Raw genomic sequence first — 25,728 nt, forward strand, 5'->3', positions numbered from 1 at the left:
GTTTAAGCAAGAACACCTTATTTGAGCAACAACACGTTTGAGCAGGAACACGTTGTTCTAGCAACCAGATGTTTGAGCAGAAACATGTTTGAGCAGGAAGAGGTTGTTTGAGCAACCACACGTTGTTTGAGCAACACGTTATTTGAGCAACCACACGTTGTTTGAGCAGCAATACGTTAGACTAGACCTAGAATAGCATAGAAGTTAAGCTCTTAGACAGATTTTTATTAATATGGGAATTTTACATGATACGAAACCAATATTTTTAACACAGTAAAACACATTTTTAGAAATTGGCCCCTACAGTACCCCTATTTGAGAAACACTGTTATAGTGGTCCCCTAGTTCCCAGCAGCCTCCTGCAGGTCCATATGGACCGCGTTGAGCTCCACCAGCCCGTGGTTGAGCACTGTGGCCACCTCCCGGATGCAGCCCACCAACTCCGTCTTGCAGCCCTTCTTCAGCTCCCTGGAGTCCTTGATGAAGAACTGGTCCATGCCCGAGAAGAGCCCCCGCAGCGAGACCATGCCCTCCTCCACCACTTCCTCTGCCCGCGTAGTGGGACCCTCCACCAGGCCAAGCATCTGCACCGCTCGCCGCACCTCCCAGGCCTCAGCATAGTGCTGGGTGCCAGCCCTCAGGAAGGGGTGGCCCCGGAGCCTGTACAGGCCCTCGCTGACAAAATGCAGGATTCTGCTGAGGTCCAGGAGCTGGGACTCATAGTCCTGCAGCACCACTTCCACCTGGTGGGGGGGGGCAGATTCAATGATCAATACAAAACAGACCACCCCCGAGTCCTCTGTCTTGGTTCCCAGCATGCATCTCACCTTCTTGCGGTCATGCATGTTATGCACGTTGTCGCTGATGGAAGCAGAGGCTGAGGCGATGCCGCCGGCCGTGGCCACGCCCACTCCCACTGCTGTGATGATGAGCGAGGTGCCCAGCGTGATAGGTGCTAAGGCCAGGCCGGCGATGGCCGCCACACCGCCCACCGCTGTGGTGGTGCCGCCTGTGATGCCAGCGATGCGCGCCTTGCGGTGGAAGGAGCTGATGTGGTCGGCAACGGCATGCAGCGCCACCACCTGGTGCCACAGGAGCTCTGCACGCTCAGTGAACACCTTGTGGAAGACCTGAAGACCACGCTGGACCTTGTCCGCCAGGGAAGTGAAGGACCTGGAGCCGGAGGGGGAGGTGGGGATTTAGAGGAAGGAAAGGAGGGAGGAGAGGAAGGAGGGGGAGGAAGGAGAGGGGAGAGAGAATAGGGTAAGGAGAGGGAGGGAGAAGAGGAAGGAGATAGAGGAAGGAAAGGGAGGAGAGAATAGAGGAAGGAGAGGGAGGAGAGAAAAGAAGGAGATGGAGAGAGGAGAGGAGGGAAAGGAAGGGAGGAGAGGAAGGAGGGGAGGAAGGAGCGGGAGAGAGAAGAGGAGGGAGGAGAGGAAGGAGGGGGAGAGAGGAGAGGTAGAGAGGAGAGTAAGGAGAGGGAGGGAGAAGAGGAAGGAGAGGGAGGAGAGAAAAGAAGGAGATGGAGAGAGGAGAGGAAGGAAAGGAAGAGAGGAGAGGAAGGAGGGGAGGAAGGAGTGGGAGAGAGAAGAGGAAGGAGAGGGAGAGAGGAGAAGTAGGAGGGGGGGAGGGAGACCACGGTGGTGGTTACTTTGAGGAGGAGGGGATGGTAGCTCAGGAGGTAGAGCTGGTCGTCTAGTAATCCAAAGGTCGCTGGTTCGATCCCAGGCTCCTCCTGCTAGCATGCTGTAGTGTCCTTGAGCAAGACACTTAACCCCTAATTGCTCCTGATGGCTGCGTCCGTCGGTGTTTGAATAATTGTAAGTCGCTTTGGATAAAAGCGTCTGCTAAATGACTAAATGTAAATGTAAATGTTTGAGTTATTTTATTTTATTTTATTCTATATTATTCTATTAACTTACTGCATTACGTTTAAGAATCCGTTAGTTTTAGTTAGTTAGTCAAGTAGAAATTAGGTAGCTATTGTGTTCAGTCTAGAACATATTGTGCATAATCACCAGGTGCATTTACATTTCACTGCATATATGTATTGAAGTATGAACTTCTTGACTCCGACTCTTGCGCTCCGGTGGGTTATCTCCCAAATAGGAGCCTTTCTGTGTGGAGTTTGCATGTTGCATGGATGGGTTACACGCAGAGGCCTCATTTCACCGGCCACCATCCAAAGTGTGTGTGTGCATGTGGTGTGCTGTGTGACAAATAAAGATTGTTCTTCTTATAACTAGTATGTCTACTTTTATCACTAGTATGTCTGGTCTTATAACTAGTATGTCTAGTTTATAACTAGTATGTCTAGTTTAATAACTGGCATGACTACTTTACAACTAGTATGTCTAGTTGTAGAACTAGAATGTCTTGTTTTGTAACTAGTATGACTAGTTTTATAACTAGAATGTCTTGTATTATAACTACAATGTGTCGTTTTTAACTAGTATGTCTAGTTCATGACGAGGATGTCTGGTTTATCATTAGTATGTCAAATTTATAACTAGTATATCTAGTTTATAACGAGGACGTCTGGTTTAACATTAGTATGTCTAATTTATAACTGGTATGCCTGCTTTAATAACTAATCTAACTAGTTTAAGAGCTTCAACTTAGAACTATAAATGAATATGGTTATAAATTAGTTATCATAATGATATAAAAAAAAAACCCTGTTAAATGGAACATGTCGTTTCGATGTATCGTCACCACCAGATAGCATTAGCATGTAGGTGGAGTAACACAAGGGACATGTGCCGTGGCAAAGGTCAATATTAAATTATTCAGAAATAACTGATCAACCAATTAGAATGCATGATTACAATCAAATATAACGATCATTATTAATATGGCTTTTAATATGATTATCAATATTTTCATTAATAAGATTATGGATATAGTTAGTAAAGCAGCAAACAGGAGGGATGAAGTGAACCTACTTGCTCTCGTCCTTCATCATCTGCTCTTCATCATCTGAAGGAACCTCGTCCCACTCTGGAACAACATGGAGGACAGTCAGTGTGTGTGTGTGTGTGTGTGTGTGTGTGTGTGTGTGTGTGTGTGTGTGTGTGTACGTACGCTCCACAGTATTCCACCACTCCATCAGACTGTCGGTGTCCTGCAATACACACATCAAACACTGAGAGGAGAGCTAACCCTACTAACCATAACTAACTTTAACCCAACTCACTCTAACTCTAGTAACCATAACTAACTAGCCATAAGTAACTGGGGCCCTACTAACTGTGACACTACTATACCTAGCTAACCATAACTAACTGTAACTCTTCTATCTGTAACCCTACTGACCATACCTAACTAACCATAAGGACAAGTTAGGTATAACCCTAACCCTAACTGTGACCCTACTAACCATACCTAGCTAACCATTAATAACTGTAACCCTACTAACTGTAACCCTACTAATCATAACTTACCATAATCCTACTAACTGGAACCCTTCTTACATTACATAACTATAAATAACTAACTGGCACCCCAATAACTGTAACCCTACTAACCATAACTACCTAATTACAACTAACTGGAACCCTACAAACTGGAACCCTACTTACCATAACCCTACTACCCATAACTAGGGGATGGTAGCTCAGGAGGTAGAGCTGGTGGTCTAGTGATCCAAAGGTCGCTGGTTCGATCCCAGGCTCCTCCTGCTAGCATGCTGTAGTGTCCTTGAGCAAGACACTTAACCCCTAATTGCTCCTGATGGCTGCGTCCGTCGGTGTTTGAATAATTGTAAGTCGCTTTGGATAAAAGCGTCTGATAAATGACTAAATGTAATGTAATGTAACTAACTGAGAACATACTAACTGTAACCCTACAAACCTTAACTAACTGTGACCTTGCTTAGTAAGCCTACTGCCCATAACTAACTAGTATAATAACCAAACCATGTTTGCCAAAAAATCATCGGCAATGATCTTCCACGGCCGCATTGCACTTATAAAAATTTCCCTTTAAGAACAACTTTGGAACATTTTATCCACGGATCCAGAGTGACTGCCAGAGATGTTATACACTCTCAACAACAACAGCAACAACAACAACAATGGAGCTGCTTTTCTATGGGTGGGCGCAGGGAGGAAGCACCATGGTAAACGAGGTGGCATTCAGGTCAGAATGAGGACGTAACCTCATCGTCCACCTCTGCCAAGCATCCTTCTTGCCAATGTCCAGTTCCTGGAGAACAAGATGGATGAGCTTCGAGTGAGGATAAAATTCCAACGGGATACGAGACTGTTGTGTCCTCTGCCTGACAGAGACATGGTTGAACCCGCTGGTGCTGGACCACGCCATACGTCCAGCGGAGTCCTTCTCTGTGTTCCGTGCCGACAGGTCGGAGGAGTCGGGGAAATCCAAGGGTTGAGGCGTCTGCCTCATGATAAACAGCCGCTGGTGTAACCCCAACAACACCAAGACTCTCTCCCGCTCCTGCTCACAGAACCTGAAACAGCTGACCCCATTCTACTTCCCCCGGGAATTCAGCATGGTAATCATTACAGCCGTTTATATTCCACTGCAAGCAGACACCAACACAGCACTATCGGACTTATATGATGTGTTGTGCAGACTTCAGAATGAACATCCTGCCGCGGCTGTGGTGGTGACTGGGGACTTTAACAGGGCAAACCAAAAAAAAGTTCTCCCTAATTTCTATCAACACATCACGTGTGCCATCAGTGGAGATATAATTTTCGACCACTGTTACACACCATACAAGAACGGATACAAGCGAAACCAGCGAAATCAGATCACTCCGTGATTTCGCTGGTTCCTGTTTACAAGCCGTGCATCGCGCGTGAACCGGTGGTGATGAGGGACATAAGGTGGTGGTCAGACCAATAAGAGGCCGCGCTTCAGAACGCTCTTACTGATGTAGACTGGGACATGTTCCAATCAAGTTCTAGTAACATCAGCGAGTTTATGCAAGTAGCTGTGAGCTTCATAGCTACGTTAGCGGACAGCATCGTTCACACAGTGAAAGTTCAGATATTTCCGAAGCAGAAACTGTGGGTCAATAAATCCATCCATTGCGCTCTGAATGCTCGTACAGCCGCTTTCAACGACGGTCTTGTATCCGGAAACATAGACAATTACAAAGCAAAGTCGTACAACATGCGGAGGGCGGTGAAGGATGCCAAACAGATGTACAGGGACACAGTGGAGCTGAAGATGGACAACGGGACACCAGATGCTTGTGGCAGGGGCTGTGGACTATTACTAACTACAAGAGCAGCCCCTGCCCAGCCACAAGGGTGGACGCCTCCCTAGCCTATGAACTTAACTGCTTTTTTGCGTGGTTTGAGTCTGGCTAGCTCTCCGGCTCCGGAGTCTGGCTAGCTCTCCGGCTAATTGGAGTTACATCGTTGGGGATGAGCGCGCACTCTTAGTGTCTGAGAATGACGTCAGGAGGACTCTGATGCATGTGAACACCAGGAAAGAGGCGGCCCAGATGGCACATCCAGACAAGTACTGAAGACCTGTGCTAACTAGCTAGCTCCGGTACTCACTACGAAAGTCAACGCCTCCGTGGCTGAATAGGTGGTCCCGTCCTGCGCCTAAAGGTCCACCGTCCTTCTTGTCCCGAAGACCTTCCTCATAGCCCGGCCCGAGAGGGTTAGAGTGGGGAGGCACATGTCCAGCTCCCTCACTCTGAATACAGGATCCCCCCAGGGCTGCCTCCTCAGCCCCCTACTGTACTCCCTGTACACACATGACTTTGTGGCCAGGTCCAGCTCCAGCACCACCATCAAGTTTGCTGACCACACCGTCGTGGTGGGCCTGATCAACAATGGCAATGAGAAGGTCTACCACGAGGAGGTGGCTGACTTGTCACTCTGGTGCCAGGACAAAAGCCTCCCCCTGAGTGTCAGCAAAACTAAGGAGCTGATTGTGGACTTAAGGAGAGGATTAAACTGAGGACTGAGGACTTTTGTCCCATTAATCCAGGGCGAGAAGCTTCAAGTACCTGGAAGTCCACATCACGGAGGACTTGACATGGACTTTACACACAGACACTCTGGTGAGAAAGGCAAGGCAGCATCTTTACCATCTGAGGCAGCTGAAGAAATTCAGGGTATCGGTGAGGTCCATCAAGTCCTTCTACTCTGGAGCAGTGGAGAGCATCCTGACTCCAACTGTAAGCCTACTGACCATAACAAACTAACCATAATTAACTGGAACCCTATTAACTGTAACCCTACCAAATGTAATCCTAAGAACCATAATTAACTAACCATCACTAACTTGAACCCTACTAAGTGAAACCCTACTAACCATAACTAACTGTAACCCTACTAACAATATTCCTACTAACCATAAATAGCTGACCATAACTAGCTGTTACCCTACTAACTGTAACCTTATGACCATAACTAACTGTAGCCCTAATAACCATAACCCTGCTGACATACCTAACTAGCCATAACTAGCTGTAACCATAATAACTGTAACTCTATTCACCATGACAAACTAACCATAACTAAGTGGAACCCTATTAACCGTAACCCTACTAACTGTAACCCTATGAACAGTAACTAACTGGAACCCTATTAACTTGAACCCTACTAAGTGTAACCCTACTGACCATAACTAACTGGAACCCTTCTAACAATAACTCCACTAACCATAACTAACCCTACAAACTGTATCCCTATTAAACATAGTTCACCCTATTAACCACAAGTAACCCTGACTAACCATAACCCTACTAACCACAACCAACCCCACTAACTGTAGTCCTGTTAACCATAATTAACCCTACTATCCATATCTAACCCTGGTAACTGTAACCCAACTAACTATCTACCATACTCACCACAACTAATCCTACAAACTGTAACACTACTAACTAACTCACCAGAACCAGCTCTACTAACTTTATCCATACTAAACATAAGTGTAACCACACTAACCATAAATAACCGTTCTAACCCTAACCGCAACCAACCTTACTAACTATAACCAACCCTTACTAACCCGGACAAATCCCACTTACCCTAACTGGCAAAAACAATCACAACTCTACTAACTTTGCTACCATAACCATAACCCTACAAACCTTACTACCTTCACTAACCATAAAACCTAACTTAGCCTAACCTAAGAATACCGTACTCTAATACCACTATGAACCATAACTATTAACCATAACTACTAAAAAAAATTATTATGACTAACCAAAACCTACTCACCCCATCCTCCTCGCTCTCCTCCAGATCAGCTGCAAGACGTTCATCCATCTGAGCAGCCAACCACTCAGCCTGAACCAGGACATAATATACACATTATATATATTATATACATATAATACATATTATATTCAAAAAATATACATATAATACAAATACACATATAATACAAATTAGATATCTTATACAATCAAACACCATATAATATACTATAAATATATTAAATAACAATAAATTTGATACATATTATATATATATATAGATACACTATAACATGTCATACAAATAATACTTATAAAATAAATAATGCATGATACATGCTATATATATGATATAGCGCATGTCAAGCTGCAGCAGCCTGGTCCTCCGCACCCCAGGACTAACACCAGCCTCTGGTCTGACGACTCTCCTCCAGCTTTCCTGGAGGAAACCGGCCCTTATATTGTCTATTATTAATAGCAGTAGTAGTATTATAACTATTATTATTATTATTATTATCATCATCAGGATTGTTATTATTATTATTGTATAGTTATAACAATGACCGTTGCCACAGGCAACCAATTCTCCTGCTTCCGCTTCCCTCGTATCACACTGGTGACACTACGTAGAAACTACAATGGAATGCGGATATGTATATACAGCATATTCAGATGTGTACCCTAACTAGTTAACCACTAGTTAACTGTTAGTAGTATAAGTTAACTCTGAGGTTTAGTAATCACTACATAACTAGTTAAACATGAGTTCAATTACTAGTTAGTTGTAGTTAAAGATGGTACCTGGGCTTCCTCTGAGATGTATTAGTTTCTAGATAACCAGCTAACCACTAGTTAGTAATAGTTATTAGTGGTTACAGATGATACCTGAGTTTCCTCTGAGGTGTAGTGTTCACTAGATAACCAGTTAACCACAAGTTAGTTATCACTGGTTAGTTGTAGTTACAGATGGTACCTGGGCTTGCTCTGAGGTGTAGTAGTCACTAGATAACCAGTTAACCACTAGTTAGTTAGAACTGTTAAGTAATAATTGCGAATGGTACCTGGGCTGCCTCTGAGCTGTAGTAGTCGCTCGACGTCGCCCCTGGTGGATGCTCTGGGTTTGGTGCGTCAATCTGGAAACAGAACATATATATTCTTTTACATGTTTTAGATGATCAAAACTAAGAAATAATAATTAATAAAAGCTCTGCCTTAACATTTCCAGCTTTATAAAAATATATTGCTATTCATTTTTTTTATTACATATTAGTTACTAATAACATTTAAGATATTATTAATGTATTATGATTATTTACTTTGGCTTTTGGGGATTTGGATCCTTTGAGTTTTGATGTTTTCTTCTATGAGAGAAAAAAAACAAATCAACAAACACGATTTATGAACAACAACAACAACAACAACAACAACAACAACAAATATAGCTGCCATCAGCAATACACAGTGTCCAGTTTAGTTGTGTTGGGTGCGTTTTGCTGTTTCCCAGGTTTTATGAGACGTAGTTATATATAAATATACACGTAACTACGTAAGTAGTTTGGTAACGTCTAAACACTACAGAGTGACCCAGTCCACGCTTGCACACTGGACACGGTCCAACTGGACATTCTCAATCACAACCTGTACATTTATACTAAATAATATCATGTCATAAAGCGTCTTACTGTAAATATCATCTATAGTAAATGATATTATGTCATAGAGCGACTTACTGTAAATATGATTTATAGTAAATGGTATTATGACTTCATAAAGCGACTAACTGTAAATATAATTTATAATAAATAATATGATGAGATCATAAAGCGTCTTACTGTAAATATTATTTACAGTCAATAACATGATGACTTCATAAAGCCACTTACTTCAAATATTGGTAATAGTAAATAATACGATGACATCATAAAGTGTCTTACTGTAAATATAATTTATAGTAAATAATATGATGACATCATAAAGCGTCTTACTGTAAATATTATTTATATGAATAATATGATTACATCATTAAGCTTCTTACTGTACATATCTCCTTCACTTTAGAACCAGACATGTGATGTGTCAGATGAGTATTTTGGTCAAAGTTGTTTGGTTTTTCATTAATTTCTGCTCCGTATGTGGATCCATTTGAATGAAACTTCAACCACCATGAATGTTACATCATAGTTCAAACAAGACGTATACTGTTTTGGTGTGTTATGCAGAAGTTGGTTTTCCAGGTAGTTTTAGCCTTCAACATTCAAATAATTTTCCCCCAAACAATAACAATAGGGCTGGACCCTAATAATAATAAGAATAAGAAGAAGAGGAAATACCAGTGTGTAGTCCTTGTCCTCATAAATATATAAAATAAAACACTTTATTAACAACAACAACAACAACAACAACCACAACCACAACAACAGCAACAAAGACAACAACAATAATACTAATAATAATACTAATAATAATACTAATAATAATAATACTACTACTACTACTACTAATAATAATAATAATAATTATTATTATTATTATAAATATAATTATAATTATAATAAATACCTGTGTGTAATCTTCTTCCTCATAAATAAAATCTTTTCCCTCTTTAGGGAAATCTTCATCTGGAAAGATACCCTGCAGAGAATAAAACAAATATTAGAAAATACTCTTATATTAACATAACATTTTATCAAATAAACATATATACTAAAACACAACAAAATTGAACACAATATAATATAAAATAGGATAATCTAGTATAATATAAAATATACAACATTACACAACGCACAATAAATTATAATATAACATAAAATATTATGTATTGTATGATATAAAATAATATATGATGTAGTATAACATAACATGAAATAATATAAATAATATAATATATAATAACATCATATGGTATAATATAACATCATATAAAATAACATCTGATATAGAATACTATAGAATAATATAATATATAACATCTTATAATATATAATGACATAATATAATTAAACATGTACCTGTTGAGGTGTTTTTGGGGTCATTTTAGGACCTTTGTGTTTGTGCTTTTTCTAGAGAAGTGAGTGAACACATTTATTCAAGTTAAGTTTAGTTAATTTTGGTTTGGTTAAGTTGAGTTTAGTCAAGTGAATTTGAGTTAAGTTTAGCTAAAAGAGATATAAAATAAAAACTGATTATAAATATGGAATCTAGTGCAACAGTAACATCATGTTTTTGTAAATACCATGCAACCCGTTTCATAAGTACCTAAATAAATAAGTAAAATGTTTATACTTTTAAGTTTTTGATGTACTTGTCATGTATTAATGTTTTATTCAAATCAAACTGTATTTATGTTTTTGATTGAAGTATTACTACATTCCACAGTCATGTGATTTCCACAAGTGTAGTATTTATACATAATAACAAATTCATTATTATGGAATTAATCAATGACTTAAAGTAGATTAGCCCAAGAAAAGAGGTTTCTGTGTTTCCCTGAAGTGCAGCGTACTGCCACTAGAGGGAGTGCTAGTCCAACCAAACCTGAACAAAACAAAGCAGGAATGAAACTTTCAAACATTTTCAAATCAAAAAGTTGATTATCGTTAAGGGTTTTACCTTCCACCCGTGGAACAGAAGAGGGAGAAATATTGAGATTCTCAATGAATAATAATCAAAAAGACAGAAATACCAGTTTGCTCTCTTCTAGCGTTCCCTGCTCGACAGCAATGGAGCTGCACATCGGGGCAATGCCGTCATCCAGCGTCTCCTGAATAAAGATTTAGAATGCAAACTAACATTTTAAATGTTAGTTTGTATTCTAAAACGTCTATAAATGTAAGACTTATAGACGTTTGAAACACCCACCCAAGATAACTACCTAAAAACTAGCCATGCAACGCCACGGAATGCATCCTTACCTTGGATTGTGGTAGTTTCACCTTCAACGTTGTTTTCTAGTCAGGAAAAAAACATTTTTTTTTTAAAAGTTGAAGTTTCACATTTTTCAGATGAACGGACGTTTCTTTGGGTGGTATTAGTTGGTTTTCTCAATCCTGATTGGCTGACAGAGTGACAGGAAGCCCCTCTCACTCCTGCGTAGTGTCTAGCAGCCCTAATTTGCATTGCTTGTTTTGTACTGTTTTTAAGGAGGGAGGAACCTGGGATATTTGAGGAACCTTGAAATAACCTTTAAGGGGCCTTTAAGGGAAAATTAAGGAAAATTTAGGGGAACCTTGAGGAACATTTAAGGGAATTCAAGGAATCTTCAGGAGTCATTTCACGGACCTTTAAGAGACCTTTAAGGAACCTTTAAGGGACCTTTAAACGACATGTGCGGGCCTTTAAGAGATGTTTTAGAGACCTTTAAGAGACATCTGAGGGACCTTTGAGGGATGTTAAAGGGACTTTTAAGGGACATGTGCAGGGGCTTTATGGGATGTTTAAGGGACCGTTAAGGAACCTTTGTCGGGCCTTTAAGGGATGTTTAAGGGACCTTTAAGGAACATTTGTGTGGCTTTTAAGGGATGTTTAGGGGACATTTAAGGGACCTTTAAGGAACCTTTGTGGGGCCCTTATTGGATGTGTAAGGGACTTTTAAGGAACCTTTTAGGGACATTCAAGGGACCTTTAAGGAATCTTTGTGGGGCCTTTAAGGGATGTTTAAGGGACCTTTAAGGAACATGTGCGTAGCCTTTAAGGGATGGTTCAGGGAACGTTAAGGGACATGTGCGGGGCCTTTAAGAGACGTTTAGGGACCTTTAAACAAAACTTTGTGGGGCCTTTAAGGGATGTTTAAGGGATGTTTAAGGAACTTTTGAGGGGCCTTTAAGGGGTGTTTAAGAGACCTTTAAGAGACATTTGAGGGAACTTTAAGGGATGTTTAAGGGACCTCTAAGAGACATTTGGGGGAACTTTAAGGGATGTTTAAGGGACCTTTAAGGAACTTTTGTGGGGCCTTTACGGGATGTATAAGGGACTTTTAAGGGACTTGTGCGAGGCCTTTAAGGGATGTTTAAGGGGCTATTACAGGACATTTATGAAACCTTCACAGGATATTTAAGGGACCTTTAAGGGACATGAGCGGGACCTTTAAGGGATGTTTAAGGGACCTTTAAGGGACATGTGTGTGGCCGTTAAGGGATGTTTAAGGGACCTTTAAGGGACATGTGCGTGGTCTTTAAGGGATGTTTAAGGGACCTTTAAGGGACATGTGGGGGGCCTTTAAGGGACCTTTAAGGTAGATTTGTGGGGTCTTTAAGGGATGTTTAGGGACTTTTAAGGGACATTTGCAGGGGCTTTATGGGATGTTTAAGGGACCTTTAAGGAACCTTTAGGGGACATTCAAGGGACCTTTAAGGGACCCTTGTGGGGCTTTTAAGCGATGTTTAAGGGACCTTTAAGGGACATGTGTGTGGTCTTTAAAGGATGTTTAAGGGACCCTTACGGGACATTTGCGGGGCCTTTAAGGGACGTTTATGGGACTTTTAAGGGACATTTACAGGGGCTTCATGGGATGTTTAAGGAACCTTTAAGGGACATTCAAGAGACCTTTAAGGGACCCTTGTGGGGCTTTTAGGAGATGTTTAAGGGACCCTTAAGAGACATGTGCAGGGCCTTTAAGGGATGTTTAAATGATTTTTAAGGGACATTTGCAGGGGCTTTACGGGATGGTTAAGGGACCTTTAAGGAACCTTAAAGGGACATTCAAGGGACCTTTAAGGGACATTCAAGGGACCTTTAAGGGACCTTTGTGGGGCCTTTAAGAGATGTTAAAGGGACCTTTAAGGGACATTTCCAGGGGATTGATGGGATGTTTAGAGTACAATGTTGCAATAAAACACGAACCCAAACATTAAAAAACGAAACCACGTACAGGTCTGCAGTCTTCGTTACCATGGTGATACTTGTCTGTTCTGGAAAACTCTGGTTCCTGGCAATGGATGGATGAATGAATAGATGAAGGAATGGATGGATGGATGGATGCATGAATGAATGGATGGATGGATGTAAATAGAATGGTGGATGAATGCACCTTGCAGGTTGATGGAGGAGTGATTCCTTTTGCTTCTTCCAGATTCTGGAAAACTTCCCCCTGAGGAAATCAGATCATTCAGAAGAGCTCGAAGTCGATGAGGGGACATACATAGATTTCTGATCAATTGATCAGGACGGTTTTCATCTTTTCCCAATCCACACGGAGATAAAAACTAACATTTGGAACACACAACAAATTCTCCACCAAGCACCAGCAGACCAACCTTCTACCCCGCCCGCTATAAGGGCTGAAAATAACATGAGCAGTATTATCAGTCTTGCTCGTAGTTTTGGCAGTTTTGGTCATATGAGTAGTATTCGTCACAGTAGAACTCTCATCCTACTTTTGTTCCTTCAGGAAAATGCCCGTTTATCTCTTTGTTGTGCAGAGGACATCCAGTGGATGCTTGGCGGAGCAGCGGGCCGACTCTGGCGCTGACTCTGGTGCTTGGATATTTTTTCTGTGAGGAGAAGGAGGAGATGGAGGAGAAGGAGGACATGAAGAAGATGGAGAAGATGAATAATAAATATGTTCAGATAATAAAACCCAAAGAAGCATCAAAACCTGATGAAAAGGGATTTGATTTGCATGGTGCAGTCGCTATGGTAACAGAGTATCCGAGCGCTCGTTGCTTTTACTCCGTCTGCAAACGGACAACAGATGACCCAGCCTCCGTGAGGTGGTGCTGGAAGTACATTGCTTTTCTGAATTTTGCAAAGCAATTACTATTTTGTAATTCTTTCTTTTGAGGATAGTTGAGGACATTTCACCGATTACAAAGAAATTGTTTTGCAATTACACAGAGCATTAAAAGTCTGTAGCAGATGAACAGCATGACTTGAAACCCTTTCAAAGTATATACTACATATATACTGTATATACTATGAATACTATATACACTAAATAAATTATATACACTATATATACACAATATAAACTATATATACAATATACACTATATATACTATTTACACTATATATACTATATACACTATATATACTATATATACCATATAAACTATATATACTATATACACTATATATACCAGCCACGGCCCCTTACCGTGAAATAACACGGGTCCTCGCTTATTGACCAATTGGCTTAACGACCTGGTGCTAGGAACAGAACTTGTCGTTAAATGAGGACCCTAGAAGACCCAAGGAAGCTTAACATCTGAGTCATAGGTACACCATCTAATTATTCTTAGTTTACCTTGTCATTGATATTCTTCCCTCACAGAGCTCCAGACTTGGATGGAATTGTATCTGTGGGTTGCGTGCTGTTTATACACATTTCTCCAAGTCCTTCTTGCCTCATACTGCCTGAATTGGAAGGTCCTTCCTCAGTGACAATGCAATGCCTTTCCACCTGCATGGTAGTCTTGGTTGTACAGATTCATCAATGGCCGAATTTGAGCCACGTCGAATTTGAACCAAGTCATCTTGAAAATGTGGTACAGCCATACCTTTTTCGTTTTTTTAGTTCACCCGCTTCATCCTCCTCACACACTTTGTGGGCCAGAGACCTACTTTGGCTTACCTTACCAAGTGCCCATTCATTAATGTTTTCTGTCTTAGACATCGTTTTCCTACCTCTTGTAGCGACCCTGCTTTCCATCATGTACAAAAACACACCCTTTGATATGATATGGAATGTTCTCAAGGTTATTTTATTCAACCGTCAGGGAGTGCAAAGATCAAGCTGCCATCTTGAGTGTGACCTGGAAGTCCTCCTCCAAACCAGTTATTATCATCATCATAATCTGACCTTTACCGGAGATGTTGTTGGTAACGTTGTGCTCCTTTCATCCTTGGGTTCCTTGGCAAGTTTCAGCTTCCATGTGGAGAAACCAGAGTTGACATCAAACACAAGAGGACAGAAGAGCAGAGAAGCCTGTTGTTCCTTGAAGATAAGACATTACCTTGGAGCCTCGTCTGGAGAGCAGGGACGCCACCCGGAACCTCCCCTTCTTCTGGAAGAGAACATCCTCAGTGAAGCTTGGAAACACTTGATTTTTTAATTTCATCGTCATTTCAAGTCAAAGGGTCTAAAGAGCAGAACCTTCCTGTGGTTCCCAGATCCACCCTGATTGTCTTCACTTTCACACTCTGGTTTCACCTGAAAGTAGCAAACACACAACGGGATTCAGAGTTGGTTTCCATGCTGACGCTCCACATCCATCGGACCAAGATCCTTGAATGGGGCGTCTACATGTGTCCCTAGAACCATTTATAACCATAAATGGCCATTCCAAAGGACACCGTTCAACAAAACTTCTCTGCTCTGAGCCTGCATAAGGCTGAACATGGAAACACCTTAACCATAAAAACACGATAAACCTGGAAACACGATGAGCCTGGAAACATGATGAGCCAGGAAGCATGATGAGCCTGGAAACATCAAGAACCTGGAAACATGATGAGCCTGGAAACACTCACCTTCATGGATTCCCTGCGGAGCCTCAAGGTTCCAGACTGAAATGAGAGCAGAGTGACCAGATCAGAGCTACAAACACATCAAATCCTGAAATGATGGAATATTTCTGATTTTTGATGGGATTTGACGTTCATCTTGGATCCCCATCGTCGTGGTGAAATGAAGGTGGTGGAAAGGTGCACAATCTCACCGGTCTGAAGAGGGGGTCCAGCTCAGGACTGTCCTCTGGCCAGTCCTCTACACACCTCTCCTGTTAGCGACACACCCGGGTTAGGAGACCCCAAGCACTTTCCTGTCCTGACAGAGAGTCCTGTGCAGGACTCGTACTCACAACCTTTACAAATCAAAACACAGCCTACCTGTCCAATGAGCAGAACATCCTCCAACATCACAAAATTCTCTTCCTCAGGCTTATCTTTCTGTGAGAATAAGCAGAAAACATGATCACGTCAGGCAGGTCGGAGTGTTTCAAACCACAGCAGCTGAGTCATAGGAAGTAGAAGGTAGAAGGTCACACCTCAGTGCTCAGTCCAATGCCATGGACTAGGCTCCCAGAATCAGCTGCTTTGGAGAATAGTGGGAGGACTGGTTGGGGAGGTAGTTGGAGGACTGGTTGGAGGACTGGCTTGGGGGCTACTTTGGGGGCCGCCTCTTTAGCCTCAGTCTACAGAAAGAGCAAACAACAACAGCAATGTTTCACCAGTGAGTTCAAGGCCTTAACTACCCGGCAGACAACAGGGCGACCCTCGCTCTACAGCAACCCCGGCTGGATAGCTGGGTCACGACACCATGGTAACAAGGAGACGGAAACAGGACTTTTACTTCAGAATCTGGAACCATGTTTTAGCTCCTCCCATGTACTCATCAGCTGGTGAGTGAATCAGCTGGTTGACTTTAAATTCTAGTATTTTTACCGCTCCAATCAGATTTTCCACCTTCCAAACTATCTGTACCATGTTACCGGGAGGAGCCAGGAGCAAGGTTTTCTAAAAGGGTCTGGACTGAACCTGGTGTGAAAACAACATGGAGCCCAAACCAGACAAGCAACTCCAGCTGCCGCGACCACATTCCATGAGTGACGCACGAGTGAATGAGGTTGAGAGAAACTGACACTCTATACCGCAAATAGTCTATATAGTGTCATCTAGCAACAGTCTATCCTGTAAATAGTCTATATAGTGTCACCTAACAACAGTATATACTGTAAACAGTCTATAGTGTAATCTAACAACAGCATATACTGTAAACAGTCTATAGTGTAATCTAACAACAGTCGATACTGTAAACAGTCTATAGTGTAATCTAACAACAGTCGATACTATAACCAGTCTATTGTGTAATCCCCAAGCATGCTGTAGTGTCCTTGAGCAAGACAATTAACCCCTAATTGCTCCTGATGGCTGCGTCCATCGGTGTTTGAACAATTGTAAGTCGCTTTGGATAAAAGCGTCTGCTAAATAACTAAATGTAAATGTAATGTAATCTTTTAAAAGTCACACACACACACACACACACACACACACACCACCACACTTTCTTCGAGTATCAAAAGTCGATACTGTAAACATCAAGTTCAAGTCTCTTATGCTGGCCTACAGAGTGATTGCTGGGAGTGCTCCACCTACTTAAATGCTCTTGTAAGAGCACATGTTGCCCCCCGGATGCTGCGCTCCTCAAATGAGCGTTGCCTGTCTCTGCCGGCCATACAGCCACGGCAATCCAGGCTATTCTCATTTGTAGTTCCACGTTGGTGGAACGAGCTGCCAAAAACGACCAGAGCAGGGACCTCCCTCTCTGTCTTTAAGAAGCACTTGAAGACCCAGCTCTTCAGTGAGTACCTCCTGTCCTAACCTACAATTACTTAGCACCACCTTGCAGTATTTATTGTTACACTAATGTTGTTGTTACACTAATCTCTGTCGCAATGTAGCTCGAATGTTATTCTCCCTTGTAAGTCGCTTTGGATAAAAGCGTCTGCTAAATGACTAAATGTAAATGTAAATGTAAATGTAAACAGTCTATAGTGTAATCTAACAACAGTCTAAACCGTAAACAGTCTATAGTGTAATCTAACAACAGTCGATACTGTGAACAGTCTATAGTGTAATCTAACAACAGTCTAAACCGTAAACAGTCTATAGTGTCATCTAACAACAGTTGATACTGTAAACAGTCTATAGTGTAATCGAACAACGGTAGATACTGTAAACAGTCTTTAGTGTAATCTAACAACAATCTATACTATAAACAGTCTCTAGTGTAATCTAACAACAGTCGATACTATAAACAGTCTATTGTGTAATCTAACCAGTCTGAACTGTCAATAATCTAGAGTGTAATCTTTTATTTATTCATTTTTTAACCCTGTGCTGTAGTAGGGGCAGTGGCTCAGGAGGTAAAGCGGGTCATCTAGTATTCGGAAGATTGCCGGTTTGATCCCTGTCTCCTCATGACAGCGTGCTGATGTGTCCTTAAGCAAGACACTTAACCCCCTAACTGCTACTTGGGCGCCGTTATATCGCAGCCACTGCTCCTAGATACATCAGTTACTAGGATGTTAAATGCAGAGAAATGCATTTCGTTGCCTCGGTACTTGTACTCTGTGCAATTGCAATTAGTTGAATCTAATGCTGTAAGTATGCTGGACATACAACACAGAGTATTTGTTCCATTGCATCTAGGACAGAGTTAGTCTGCAAATGGTGTTGAACTTGTCAACCTGCAATGAAATTCTTTAAGACATTCTTTCGACAACATGTATTGAAAAACAGAGTAAATCAGGTCCAGGAAAACTAGAACTACAACAACTGGTCACTTCCTGTCATAGTTATGGCAGTAAATATGGGAGGAAAGGAGAGGGATACAACCAGGAGGGTGCTGGGGTGCACTCGAAGAAAGTGTGGTGGTGTGTGTGTGTGTGTGTGTGTGTGTGTGTGTGTGAGGCGTCCACCGATGAGTGTACAGGAGCTATCCCAATTGGTTCTGGTGTATAAGGTATTATGTTGTGGCGCCTCCAAACAGCAGAAAAGGCCCTGAAGCCTCCATCCCCCCCAAGCACCGCAACTGCGTAGACACCCCGCGGCTGCAGGAAAGCCCCGAGCACCACACCCTGCAAACACAGAATACACCCGGGCCCCCAGAGTAGCTGGAAGCCCACAAAGTAACCCCTATGCACAGACCCACGGAGCACGAGAAGACCCCGAACCCCAGGGGCGCACACATACAACCCGGCTATAGTGTAATCTAACAACAGGCTATACTGTCTATACAGTCTACACCTGACATGGCAAACCAGAAAAAGTGGTCTAATCTAACTATAAAGCAAGGAATCCCTTTGTCTCTCTGTCTGTATGTCCTTCAATTATCTCGACAGCGGATCATCTGATCCACTACACATTTGGTGGGTGTATTGCTGGGGACCCAAGGATGTGCAGTGTTGAATTTGGTGCAATTTGGACACACGTGTGATATTAATAAACAACAAGCAAACAGCTAGCTGCTCAGGTCTATGCAGCAGCAGGACGGAGCTTCAGAGTTATCAGAATGAGTCATTACGTCCGCAGTCATAAAGGAAGCTCTGTGAGGCAGCGGGAAGGGCTCTAGGGCTATGCGAATTAGTTATTTACATTCTCAGTGGTCTTGGAAGGAACGGGCATGCACTGGCTCTGCGTCTGACTAACGTCCTCACTGCAGCCCGTTTTCAACAGGCATGCTTACTGCACTAGTATTAATGATAACAACAATAATAAATATAACTGCAGGCCACAATACACACGGTCCATTATTGACACCAATTACAAATGTTCAAGTTCACATGGAATGTAGCATCAGTTCGTGCCGTCGAGATATTTCATCGACTTTTTAAACTTTTGGGACTAAAATAAAAGGGGCACGATTCGGAAACGTTGCTGTGGAGCTGCAAGCCAACTCCATGTGTGAGGACACAAACACAGAATATGTTTTGGACTGTTTTACACTCCTACACCTTGTGTTACGACGCAGCTCGCACAATGCAAATGGATGTCCTAGCCACAACCTGCACATTTATAATGAATTGGATGATGATGTCTCAAAGCCTCTTACTCCACAAACTCATCTCACTGCACCACCTGACCAAAAGTTTTCGTTTGGCTTCTGCCGGTCAAATTTCATCCTTCTGGAATCACGGAATTCCTTCTCTATATGTGGATCGATTTGGATGAAACTTGAACCACGAGATGTCTGCGATGTCTCGGTTGTAATGACTTCTCAACTGTGTCCGTAGCTCCAGTCGTTGTCCTGTTCCAGACACATTTACCCCAAAAAGTTCCAAGGAGAATAATTATAATAAAAATCTGAACAATAACAATATCGTTCAATCGCTATGGGATGGACGCCTAATAACACTAACAGAAACAATAGGGTGTAATAAATACAATACAATAGAAAGTGAGCTGGATCCTTACAGGGTGAGAGGTTCCTTTGTGCGGGTTCTGCAACAGGGGGAGTGGGTTCTGCGGCCGTGGGGGTGAGTTTTGTGGGCTGGGGGGTGGGTTCTGTTGCCGGGGGGGCCGGGTTCGAGGCAGCGGCTTTGGCGGACGCTTGAAGGTCGACACCTGGGAGACGCATTAAGGACATTAATACATTACAAATATATTACATTATATTAAAAATATACTACAGGAAATTCTATATACTGATTATTGTGTTTCAGAGGCATCATACTGTCTTAATTTAGATATTGTGATGAATGAATGATATGCCTGAAATATTCCATGGAGATACATCACCATCCAGCTCAATCTGATGGTCACTTCTAACAACAAACAGCCCCACTATGGGGTAGTGCAACTCTGTCACTTACATGAATGGGTTTAGACCCGGTCCCGGTCTGGCTGAAGGGAGTCGGCTGAAGAAGACCTTGTTTGGTTCCGGAAGAAGTGGTCAGTGTGGACCCCCAAACCAACGGAGGGTCCAGAGAACTGGCTGGATGAGGCTGATGGGGCGTAGCCTTGAAATCCAGAGTCTCCTCAAGTTGAGGGTGGTAGAAAAAGTCTGATTTCATTTCTGACGGACTGCTGAAGGAAGGTGTGACAGATCTGCCCTGAGAAGCTACATCTCTTCTACTACCGGTACATGGACTTTGACCAGCTTTCATTGCTGAGGACAAGGTCTGGGCTAGGTGAGGTTGATCTGGGGCTCCTTGGAGGACATCATGAGCTGTGGAAGTTGTGTATTCAAAGGGCCAAGATACTTTGGGACTGAGCTGGAAAGGTTCATCTGTCTTTGGGAGAGGAACTGAAAAAATATCCCTTGGAGCCTTAGTAGTTTGAAAAATATCATTTCCCTGAGGGGGGTGCTTCCTGAAGCTACCCCCGTTTCCAGGGAAGTTTTGGGGTAAAGAGGAAGTGAAGAGGTCTGGTGTATGGCCACTAGGAGGCCGGAACAGATGGGTCTGAGATGTTTGAACGGAGTTCTGGAACTCAGTAGGAGGAGCTGAGTTGATGCTGAGGCTCGGTTGCTTGGAGGCATCTTCCCGTATGTCCTCCATGTTGATGTCTTTCCCGATGGATTCCTGTGGGCAAGACATGCAGTTACAACCTGGGTAGTCATGGTATCCAGCAACCAATTACTCTGCAATATTCTATTTTGCTATTTTCAGCTATACAAACCAAACGATGTGTGTGGAATGGATTTGGTCTGGAGAGCCCCCTGTTGGTGCCATGCTGAGGAACAGAACGTAAAGGTAGAATACAGAGGAGAGACAGCAATCTGAACACAAATCCCAGAAAGATGTGTATTCCATGTCCCAGAAATAAACTCTCCACTTTGGAAGAACAATTGGGTGTTTTCTTGACTACCACCTATTCTATTCTATTCTATTCTATTCTATTCTATTCTATTTTCTATTCATCAATTTCTCCCCCTTATTCCAGTTTAGTTTTTAGCTTTTTTAAAAACAAACCAATTTGTACCAATATGCTTCAGACCTTCAGATGCGTTTTTTAATCAGATTTGATTCCCAAACCGTTTTATACGCCAACTGCATTATGGGGGATTTGGCTGAATGGGCCACATAGCTGAGTTGCTGAATCTGTTCTTTTTTTCTTTCATTACCCTTTTGAACACGACCCCGAAATCTGCATGCCTTTTATGGTATTAACATGGAATCCAGGCCAACGAGCCTCCATCAAACAAACTCCTGTGTTGCTCTTTCATGAGCTCTTCGAGGATAAAAGTCAGATGAATTTCAGAATGATATGCCATCCTCAAAAATAGAGATATACAACTGTAGTGTTAGGGTGGTGTGGTTTAAGCAGCCACACCTATCTTGGTCTTGGTAATTGGGCCTGGGATCAGTTTGGCTGTATGCCTGTTACTCGTTGATTGCTCTGATCCCGGGCCGAATTACCTAGATTCAAGACACGTGTGGCTATTTACACCACCCCACCCCCACACCACAACAACTTTCTTTGTGCTTCATTCCAGTCATTAGCTGGAATGATAATGAACAAGTAATTTCTCCTTGATCATATCTGCAATGTTATTATAAAGATTAGATGATCACAAGGCCAACTGTGTGCTGCAGAGAGCGACGAGGAACCGAGTTAAGACTGTCTTTACAATTCAAACCAACCACAGGACAATGGGTGAAATGGATGATTTTAGTTCAGGCTCAGTGGCCCCTTTTGTTTGGGTGTTCTGGCTAAGAACCTCAATCACCAGGACCTTCTATCTTCAGGTGTTCTGGAGAACACCCTCAATCAGAAGGAACTCCTACCTTCAGATGTTCTGGAGAACAACCTCAATCACCAGGACCTTCTACCTTCAGATTTTCTGGAGAAGAACCTCAACCAGCAGGACCTCCTATCTTCAGATTTTCTGGAGAAGAACCTCAACCTGCAGGACCTTCTACCTTCAAATGTTCTGGAGAAGAACCTCAATCACCAGGACCTTCTATCTCCAGGTGTTCTGGAGAACACCCTCAATCAGATGGAACTCCTACCTTCAGATGTTCTGGAGAACAACCTCAATCACCACAAACTTCTACCTTCAGATTTTCTGGAGAAGAACCTCAACCAGCAGGACCTCCTATCTTCAGATTTTCCGGAGAAGAACCTCAACCAGCAGGACCTTCTACCTTCAGATTTTCTGGAGGAGAACCTCAATCAACAGGACCTCCTACCTTCAGATTTTCTGGAGAAGAACCTCAACCAGCAGGACCTTCTACCCTCAGATGTTCTGGAGAAGAACCCCAATCACCAGGACCTTCTACACTCTAGTTCTCTCAGATTACGGTGATAGGACTGTGTCCTGTCATATTGTCTGAAGGTAAAGACTGTGCCTAGAACCTTGGTTCTTTGGTGTTGTCTTTGACCTGTGAATTGAGCCGAAGGTCCTGATTCAACAATCAAAACACAATTGTGTATTGTTCTTCTATTGTTCTTTATTCTTCACAATTAAACAACAAGTGAAAAGATCCAACGGATCCGACCAAACAGACGAGACTTTCCACTCAAACTGTGTGACCTCCTCAGATGAAAGAGAAAAACCTTTTCCTCACCTGTTTGGTTTGAGCCGGTTGTTCTTCTGGGTGGAGGACAGAGGGGGCGTGGCCGGGGAGCATCTCACCGTCCTGAAACAAGAAAAGCATGAAAGCTCCAGTAGGAGAGGTGGAGCCAGGAGGATGGAGCAGGTCCTGGTGCTTCCTGGTCTAGGTTCTGATCTGACAGTGAATGAGGAGCACGCGCTGGAGAAACATCAACGTGCAGCGAACATACCTTGTTGGAGAAAGAGTCAAATGGGAGTGAAACTAACAAACTGAAATATGGAATCCAGACTTCCTGATCTTTTAAACAAATAAATTACACAAGTTGCCACTTGTTTGGTTGCTGTTGGACACAAATGTCATTAAATCTAAAAAAAAAATTATCAAGGAACTGAAATAAGTCACATTTTAACATAAAACTATCACACCAACTTCTAAAAGCAGTTGCCAAGTTGCCAACCGTGCATCAGCTGTTGGCTGTCAAGTGGTAATCATTTTAGAATTGAGTGATAATAATCCAAAACCATAATGATCCAGGTTGAAAATTCACTACATTTAACCAATGAAAAGTAGCAACCAGGCAAATGTTATTGCCATCCATCCATCCCCGTCCGCCGTCTTTCCATCCATCCACATCTATCCATCTACCCACCCACTCTCTATCCATCCAAAGTCCATCGTCTATCCATCCACCCACAATCTATCCATCTATTCACCCACTATCTATCTATCCATCCAACATCCACCCATCGATCCATGCATCCACCGTCTATCCATCCACCCACCCACCATCCATCCATCTATCCATCCTTGCATCCAACATCTATCCATCTACTGACCATCTATCCACCAACCTACTATCAAAGTTCAAAGTTCAAAGTGTTTTATTTGTCAAGTGTACAGTACAACACATGGTCATTCGGTACAATGAAATTCTTCGGGCATGACAGGCAACAACAGCATAAAAAAATTAAATCACAAGGCAACTATAAGGAGGAGATATATTTATATATATCTAAATATATATATATATATATATATATATATATATTTTTTTTTTTTTTTTTTTAATAAAATAAGAGTCGAGTATAAAAAAAACCAAAAGAAACAAACAAAAAAAAAAGTAAGAGTCGATACGGGCAAGAGGTCACAGTGTATGTATATAAAATGAAAATAAGAAAAATAATACTAAAACGGAAACTAAAATAATTGGAACATTGTAGCAGTTCCAACAGAAATAGGTCAGTCTACTGCACAAGACATGGATATAAATATAAAGTGAAGCAGTGCTGCTGGATATGTACATGTAGTTGTGGTGATGTACATTTAATTGACATAGGTGACTACAGATGTTGCAGGTTGAGAAGCCTGATGGTCTGAGGGTATTATCTTTCCATCCATCCATCCACCATCTTTCCATCCTTCCACCATCTATCCACCCACCCACCATCTATCCACCCACCCACCATCTATCCATCCATCCACCATCCATCCATCCACCCACCCACTACCTATCCATCCCCCGTCCACCATCTATCCATCCATCCATCCATCCATCCACTATCTATCCATCCACCCACCATCTTTGCATCAACCCACCATCTATTCAACCATCCACCATCTATCCATCCATCCACCCACCATATATCCATCCATCCATCATCTATCCATTCACCCACCCACTATCTATCCATCCCCTCTCCACCATCTATCCATCCACCCATTCATCATCTATCCATCCAGCCACCATCTATCCATCCACCCACCATCTATCCACCCACCATTTTTCCATCTATCCATCACACACACGCACGCACACCTCCTGGTCATGTCTCCTTTAACTCATTACTCTGAACATCTTTTCAAACGTGTTATTTACATTTTATTTCACATATTTTATTATTTAATATGCACATCCGCTTTTTCAACTACAATAAAACACCCAAACTCTTAAATGTTCCTTTAACTTTTTTCTTTAGACTTTTTCAAACTTCTTAAAAACTTTCTTTAAACTTCTTTATAGTTGTTTAAACTTCATCAAACTTCTTAAAACTTTCTTTAAACTTCTTTATAGTTTTTGAATCTTCTTCAAACTTTCTTTAAACATCTTCAAACGTTCTTCAAACTTCTTTAAACTTCCTTAAAGGTTCTTTAAACATCTTTCAACTTTATTTAAATTGACTAAAAACTTTTTGATTATTTTTTTAAATTTGTTTAAACTTCTTTCAACTTTCTTTAAACACATTTAAAACTTTCATATAATTATCTTTAAACTTTCTTTAAGTTATCCTTCAACCCTCTTTAAATTATCTTTAAACTTATTCAAACTTTCTTTAAACTTTCTTCAAACTTCTTCAAACTTTCTTTAAGTTATCCTTCACCTTTCTTTAAACTTATTTAAACTTCCTTTAAACGTCTTCAAACTTCTTTAAACTTTCTATAAGTTATCTTTAAACTTTCTTTAAACTTCCTTTCAACCTTCTAAACTTCTTTCTTTTCTTTTCCTATTCTCACCTTCATCCTGGTCCACCCGC

The 25,728-nt window shown here is 41.9% G+C and overlaps 1 protein-coding gene across 1 annotated transcript; it reads right to left on the reverse strand.

The window, feature by feature from the left end:
• Positions 1-240: 240 nt before the first annotated feature.
• Positions 241-25,728, reverse strand: LOC307243107 (uncharacterized protein). Its single transcript, XM_080017754.1, has 26 exons — positions 25,709-25,728; positions 23,210-23,281; positions 21,318-21,371; positions 20,510-21,220; positions 20,112-20,261; positions 16,184-16,330; positions 16,026-16,085; positions 15,857-15,916; positions 15,669-15,704; positions 15,292-15,348; positions 15,152-15,202; positions 15,004-15,063; positions 13,573-13,689; positions 13,227-13,286; positions 13,068-13,124; positions 11,113-11,148; positions 10,884-10,961; positions 10,210-10,260; positions 9,758-9,829; positions 8,515-8,559; positions 8,260-8,331; positions 7,221-7,289; positions 3,085-3,124; positions 2,946-3,000; positions 828-1,173; positions 241-743 (listed from the first exon to the last, which is right to left on the reverse strand). The coding sequence occupies exons 1-26, from the start codon at positions 25,712-25,714 to the stop codon at positions 342-344; spliced, it is 2,964 nt and encodes a 987-aa protein (XP_079873880.1). The 5' UTR covers positions 25,715-25,728; the 3' UTR covers positions 241-341.

The sequence above is a fragment of the Zeus faber genome, assembly GCF_960531495.2.
Source record: "Zeus faber genome assembly, chromosome: 17".
In the NCBI taxonomy this organism is placed as follows: Eukaryota; Metazoa; Chordata; class Actinopteri; order Zeiformes; family Zeidae; genus Zeus; species Zeus faber.